This window comes from Octopus bimaculoides, chromosome 10, assembly GCF_001194135.2.
Source record: "Octopus bimaculoides isolate UCB-OBI-ISO-001 chromosome 10, ASM119413v2, whole genome shotgun sequence".
NCBI classification, from domain to species: domain Eukaryota; kingdom Metazoa; phylum Mollusca; class Cephalopoda; order Octopoda; family Octopodidae; genus Octopus; species Octopus bimaculoides.
Genome location: NC_068990.1, coordinates 55303403 through 55311141, shown reverse-complemented (window position 1 = coordinate 55311141; position 7739 = coordinate 55303403). Strand labels below are relative to the sequence as shown.

Genomic DNA, 7739 nt, shown 5'->3' with positions numbered 1-7739 from the left:
AGATAATAGTTCTACCAAACTAGATAATCTAATGTAACTAGTTCAGTAACATATTGTTCCGAGTTAAAAAAAAAAAAATCCGGTTCGTGTCTCGCAGTAAGAAAAAAGAAATACAATCGAAAGGAAACCACAGAAGGTGTTTGTAAAAACCACACGTGCTCATTGTTGCAAAGGTGGAGGCCATTTGACACATGCAGTATCAAAAATATGATAGTTAATGATAACAGTTATTGATTGTAGAATTGGTTGTTGCTATGCGTCTGCATTGATGTATAAACGTGTGTTAGGCGATGTGATATTGGATAACAATAAGCGGAGGATACTGTGCATATGAGAGAACCTAATACGTCATTGTTACTATTCTTTCCCTACTCCTCTTTTGGCTAAATAGTAATATATAAGACTTGGAGTGATTTAGTTAAATAAGACATTTAAAAGTTACTAAGAAAATATACAATGTGACCCAGTGTATACCAGCATATAGAAAATATACTCATCATCGGTATCTAATATATGTTTTCCATGCTGGCATGGGTTGGACTGTTTCACAGGAGCCACACCAAGCTCCAACTTTGTTTTGACATGGTTTCTACTGCTGGAGGCCCTTCTTAACGCCAACCACTTTACAAAGTGTACTGGGTGTTTTTTATGTGGCACCATCACCAGTGATTCTTACATGGCACCATCAGCCAGAGGGTCAACAAGTATCTCGCAAGTAAAAAACCCTCAACAGAGGTAGGGAGTAGTATTGAGGGTGTGTGGCTTTGTACCAGTTGAGAGATTTACGATATAAAAGGGACAGATATAGGTGTCTTGCTGTAGAGATACATGGGTACTCCAGTTGGAAAACAAAGGAGAGTGAGTTAGAGGACTAGATAAAGAGAACGATGTGTCACTATATATCCTCAAAGGACATTGATATATATATATATATAATAGTGGGGTAAGCTGGTTTATGGGGTTACCCTGGGTTTCTCGCTCATAAGGTGTTTAGCACTATGGCATATTTTCAGACCCCAAACACTGCTGGCCTGAGACCTCTTTAAAATATGGAGGGGGAAAAGCATCGTTTCTAAAGGTAAATCTGTAGATGATTATATCCATTTGCCATTGTCCATATATTATTTTGGCTGTGGGTGCACAAAATTTTCAGCAAGTTATGGTTAACTGAAGGTTGTGTAATTGGGTTTAGAACCTCATGGTTATGATTTCAACTTCTTAACCGCATTTGAAGACATTGGCTCAAGATGCGGTGGGACGAAACCCCCACCCCCCAACCTCATGGTTGTGAACTTAACTGTATAGCTATGTGTGAACCTAATAGGATCATAGTTTTTATCCAAATCAAGTTCTCACTACAGCATTTTGAATTTTATGAAATTGATTTACTATCTTTGCATAAATATTATTGTGAATACATTAAGATAGCTCACCCTGATGAAAAGGATTAGCCTGCAAGAGCTTTGTGCCAGTGTCATGTAAAAAGCTCTCATGCCAGTGCCATATATGAAGCACTCATGTTGGTGCCACATAAAAGCACTCGTGCCAGTGCCACGTTAAAAGCACCCAGCACACTCAGTAAAGTGGTTGGCATTCGGAAGCGCATTCAGCTGTAGAAACCAATCCAAATCAAACTGGTACCTGGAGCAGCTCTCTGGCTGCCAGTTCTAGTCAAACTGTTCAACCCATGCCAGCATGGAAAATGAACGTTAAAGGAGGAGGAGGATGATGACAATGATAAAGTAGGTGTTTGCAAGTGATTATGGCAGGATCTGATAAAAACAATTATAAACTATTTTGAAAATGATATCTCATCTCTTGCTCTGTGGAGAAGAGATTCTTATAACATGATTGGATTTCAAACGAGAAACTAATGATTTATTTCAAAGAGTGCAAGATAAATTAATCATATCTTGTTTAGCCCCAGGCCAGCTCTGATCATGTAAACCTATGATCAAGAGTATTCCTCTTGTGACTGTCCCATCTTTATTAGACTTGGTGCATCTAGGACCAAATTATTTCGTGTGTGACTTTTTTCTTTTTGTGAATATGATATGATATGGGGGAGATCTGGTTGTTATTTATATCGGGTTGAGTGACTATTTAGAATCCTTCATGTTTTTATATCACATCCTGAATTTTTTCTTTTCCATAATATTCAGTTTAGTATTTTTGATGAAAGTTATTTGAGCAAAGCACTATAGTTTGTCTAAAAGAGTTGACTATTTACTATTTACAGCCAGATGAGAAGGATTTATGCAGTCGGCGATGCTTGTTAAATTCATTAATTCTGAAACTTTTAGATACGTTTATGTATAAAATAAAGATTTATGTTGAAGAAGAAAAAAGTAAAAACTTATCATTTTTAATTCTTTATTTAGTCCATAGTACAGTTCTTAATACAGTTCTGTTCATGGAATATAGGCAATAAAATACTAGTTAAGTAAATTGCATTCAGAAATACTAAATTATCAGATGTAAGAAGGTTTGTTATTTTTAAAATACTTTACCCTTTATCATTCATACCTAATGTAATGCTTATTTATTTACATTGTTTTGAATTAATCATGAATTACCTTGTAGCTTTGAGATTTTGATGATGAGATTGTTTGTTCTTAGAATGACATTGTAGGTAGGTGTGAGAGGTTGGATCTGGTCAGTTTGAACATAAAACAGGTGGAATATTTGGGCCACATGTGGCTGGTTTAAATGTTAAAGGGTTAAGGAAGTAATCAGATGAATGCAAATCCTATTCATGGTGATATATAAATAATTTTGTTTCCATAATGTTTGATGGATAAAATCAGACTAAAGTAATATTTTGTGTTTATTAGTATGTTTTTGTTTCAAATTTCTTTAGACTCTAAAATGTTCAACTCATTAACATTTAAACAGATCATATCCAGCTCATATATTCTACCTATTTTATGTTCAAATTAGGTAGTCTGGCCTACTCTATAATGTCATTCAAGTGAAAGTGTATTGGCGTAGAGGTGAGGGTATTCAGACTCATGAACGTAAGGTCAGGAGTTCAATTCCTGGTGATGCGTTGTGTCCTTGAGCAAGACACTTTATTTCAAGTTGCTCCAGTTCACTCAGCTGGCAAAAATGACTAGTATCTTTATTTCAAAGGGCCGGCCTTGTCACTCTGTGTCATGCTGAATCTCCCTGAGGACTACATTAAGGATACACGTGTCTGTGGAGTGTTCAGCCACATGCATGTTAATTTCATGAGCAGGCGGCTGTTCCATTGATTGGATCAACTGGAACCCTTGTTATAACTGATGGAGTGCCAGTTATATAATGTCATTCTAAAAATAAACAATCACACCATTGAAATGACAAAGCTAGAAGATAATGCATGATGAATCTAAAACAATGTGAATAAATAAGCATTACATTCGACAGAGTAATGTGAATGCTAAAGGGTTAATTGTGCTTCACATTCTTTTTTCTTTTCAGCAAGAATCCAATTCACTTGAAACTGAGCAAAATGAGGAAGAGAAAGATGAATCTGCTTCCAAAAAGACAATCCTTCCCTCTCAGATTTCTGAAGCAGATTCAGGTGTTATCTACTTGAGTCGCATACCTCGTTTCATGAATGTCAAAGTATTAAAAGAGCATCTTTCCCGTTGCGGAAAAATTGGACGAGTATTTCTACAAGCTGATGGTAAAATATTCTTTTAACTTCTTTCAGTAATTGGACTGTAGCCATGCTAAGGCACAGCCTTGAAGGGTTGGTCAAACATCTCTACCCTGCTATTTGAATTTTTTAAAGTCGGGTACTTATTCTATCATTCTCTTTTGACAAACTACTAAGTTACAGGTATGTAAACAAGCCAATACCTGTTTTTAAACAATGGTGGACAAACATATCACAAACACAACTGTGTACACAGTATATATTTTAGCGTGGTCATTGCCAGTACCGCCTGACAGGTCCTTGAGCCGGTGGGACGTAAAAGCACCCACTACACTCTCGGAGTGGTTGGCGTTAGGAAGGGCATCCAGCTGTAGAAACTCTGCCAGATCAGATTGGAGCCTAGTGCAGCCATCTGGTTCGCCAGTCCTCAGTCAAATCGTCCAACCAGTGCTAGCATGGAAAGCAGATGTTAAATGATGATGATGATGATGAAAGTTATTATCTATTATTATATATCTGTTTTTGTATAAATATAAATCTGTCCTCAAATATCTTAGGCACCCTGTGTATACATATAGGTTTGATGATGCAAACATGAAAAATAGGTTTCAATTGTCTGTTTTGATATAGTTTCTACAGCTGGATGTCCTTCATAACACCAACCACTGTACAGTGTACTGGGTACACTTTACATGGCACCATCACCAGTGCTTTATATGTGGTACCAGCACCAGTACTTTATACTTAGCACCAGCATGGGTACTTTTTATGTGGCATAAGCACAGGTGGGTTTCACTATTTTAATAGAGTTTAACGATGAAAAGAAATTGTCAAAACATTATATGTAGCATTGATTTAATTTTATCTTTATTGCAGGGGAATCTCGAGTTTGTAAAAAAGCACGTATTTACAAAGAAGGCTGGGTTGAATTTAAAGAAAAGAAACATGCAAAGCGGGCTGCCAAGTTGCTAAATGGACAGGAAGTACAAAGTAAACACAGATCTCCATGGGCTGGAGAAGTTTGGAATATCAAATATTTAAGTAAATTCCGTTGGAGACATCTTGGAGAAAGTCTTGCATTTGAGAAAGCAGCACATAAAATGCGTCTACAAGCAGAATATTCCAAAGTTAAACGCACTGCAAACTTTCGCCTTGAAAGCATCCAAAAAGCAGAAACTTTAAAAAAAATTAAAGATAAACGGAAAAAGAAAGTAGTGGCTAAGCCATCAGACATTCATTTTGAAGGCAAAGGTTTTTATCAAAAACAAACAGAAGAAGAAATTTTAAAGAGAAAGAAAGCAAAATTAAAGGAAGGGGAAACAAACCGTTTTGAAAAGAAGACATTTGCTGGAAACCAAAAAGGATGTTCTAAAATATTTTCTGCAGCATTTTCCTTTTAATGTATATTTATCATTTGAATAAAATATAAATATCCCTAACAATAAAATATAAATATCCATAACTGTTTTTCTCTTAGTTGTTTTTTAGATTTTTTTTGTTTTAAAAACAAAAAATTAACTTTAAAAGAATAAAAAAGGATAAAATGCAAATATAATTTCCTACATGAGAATGGGTTTCAAAAAACTGTAGATCATTTACAAGTTTACAACTGGTTAGAAAATGTATTAATATACATACCTATGGTTTCCTCATCTTGAATTGGGTAAGATAATTTAGTAAATTATATGCTTACTCAAGTACGTTTCTCAGGAAGAAATTGAACCCGTTTCCAAACTAGACTTTTTTTTTCATGGGAGACTGGAAACGGCAGCTTTGCTTGTATGATGATGATCATCATGTTCATTTACAACTTTCAGGTTATCAATTGATTGTATCAGCCTCCAGATCATATTAGATATACCCCCAGAGAATAAAAAATATAATTTGATTCTCAGTGAGACTTAAAAATGAATTCTGTCATCCATTGTCTGTCAAAAAAAAAATTAAATTAAATAAAAGACTACCATGCTAGGTCTGTCCACTTGGTAATATCCTATTAGTACTGCATCACCGCACAGTTCAACCTGCTGGACATATTAACTAAATCTTCCACAAAATACACCCATAAGCTTCCAAATCGAATTCTGCTTACCACTCTCTAACTTAGGCTCCTTCGTTTTCCAGCTGGGTCATCCATGTATCTACTCTACAGCAGGACACCTATATCTGCTCCTCCTATACCTTAAATCTCTCAACTAGCGCAAAGCCACATTCCTTTAATACCACTTTGCACCCTCCTAGTCTTGCAAGGTACTGATTGGCCTTGGTGCAACATAAAAAGCACTGGTGCTGGTACCACATAATAAGCATCCTGTACACTCTATAAAGTGGTTAGTGTTAGGAAGGGCATCCAGCTGTAGAAACCATGCCAAAACAGACAAATGCATCTATGCACATAAAGATCTTATGTGGAGAATTTTTGAAATGTACAAATCTTCACTGTGCTACTTACAGATTGGATTTCGAGAATCCATGTCGGTTTCTTTTGCTCTTCTGTGAAACTGTATTTCTAAGTTTTTGAGCAAATTTGTTGGTCCGTAACCTAATGCGCCTAGGATGATAGGTGCAAATGAGAATTCATAGTCAGGGTACAAGTGCAGTAAGTTCCACATCAATTCACTGTAAATGCTCTCTTTTTTTCTGGACTTTTGATTGTACATTCACATCTGTTGGGCTGCTGACCTCTACAACAGTTCATGAATTTTGTCCCCTATCCCACAGAACAGGTCTGTTATGTTTGCATTGAACTGATATGTCTTTACTGGGTGTGTTCCACCAGTACTTTGTTTTTAAAGGTGTGAATACCTAATGGTTCTGACATGCCTTGGATGTATATGTTGGGGCAGTCCTTCCTCCAGATAGCATTGTAAATAGTTTCTGCAACTATATCATGCCTCAATGGCAAGTAGTATCTTGTAGACATTTTAGGGCAGCTGCTGATCATGTGGGTGATATCTTGGCATAGCAGAATTGACATTTTATATCAAAATGTGGTTTGGTAGTATCATTGTCCTTCTTGTTTATCAGGTATTTAGTAGCTACCCCCTGTTCCTGCACAGTGAAGGCATATCCTTCTAAGTGGGATGTATCTATCGCAGGTCCAGGAGAGGCTACACTTTCAGTCAATACTCTTGTTGCTCTCTAGCTTACAGGATATGTATCCATGCATTGCTTTTTAATGGTATGATGCCTGCTTCTCCAAGCTTCTGTTTAGTTACGCCAGTCCAGCTTCCTTTGGGTCACATGAGACAGTTGTATTCTCAGAGTACCTGCACAGTAGTTCTCCAACTGTGAAGATCTTGTTACTCTCACTTTTGAGTATGCATAGAATGTATTCATTTCTGTCTTTCTTTCTATGTATGGGAGGGCAGTGCATGTCATCAAAGTAACACTGGGGTAAAGTATATGAAGCCCAGTATACCCATCATGACTACTGATAAGGGTACATCAGACACATGCATTACAACCATATGTGTGCGACATAGTGATCTCATATCAAGATAAACAGTGCATGACCTTGCAGGTGGGGCCCATCTGGAATTTTCTTCAGGTTGAGTAGCCCATCCCACTCAAAAGGCCCCTGAATAAGGGTTTAAGTATGTTGAATGAAACGCCCATGTTTCTAGAGATGAATTATCTAAACCCCCAAAGAATTCCTCTCAACATATGGCTATGATGCTCCCCCACTATTTCTGCTTGTGATCAGCCACTAAGGGACATGCTCAACTGGTTGAGGTCAAGCAAATCTGTAATATTGAGCAGAATGTTTGCTGTAGCCCATCTTTTATACCAAGACAAAACAATGTACCTGATAACACTTCCAATCACTTAAGATCAGAAGCCATGAGAGTCACTGTCTGGTGTATGTATGTATGCATGTAATACATGGAGATGGAGGAAGCAGGTTAAGGATGGGATCGACACTTTTGAGAGAGCACGTATCCAGCATGAAAAACTTAAGCAAGCTGTGCGAATGCACACGGCTTGTATAGTGAATGGGGAAAGCTTGGTCTGCAATGTTTGCAGTCGTGTATACTTGTCAAGAGCAGGGCTCATTAGCCACCAATGGAGCTGCAAATGCAAAATATAAGTTAGT

The 7739-nt window shown here is 37.1% G+C and overlaps 1 protein-coding gene across 1 annotated transcript in view; it reads left to right on the top strand.

Moving 5' to 3' along the window:
• The window catches only part of LOC106879927 (activator of basal transcription 1), a 14290-nt gene extending 9185 nt beyond the window's left edge, over window positions 1-5105 (top strand). The window contains exons 2-3 of the mRNA XM_014929682.2: window positions 3463-3670; window positions 4520-5105. Coding sequence (XP_014785168.1) covers window positions 3463-3670; window positions 4520-5043 — 732 coding nt within the window. The 3' untranslated portion in view covers window positions 5044-5105. The remainder of the gene's footprint in view (window positions 1-3462; window positions 3671-4519) is intronic.
• The last annotated feature ends 2634 nt before the right edge of the window (window positions 5106-7739 follow it).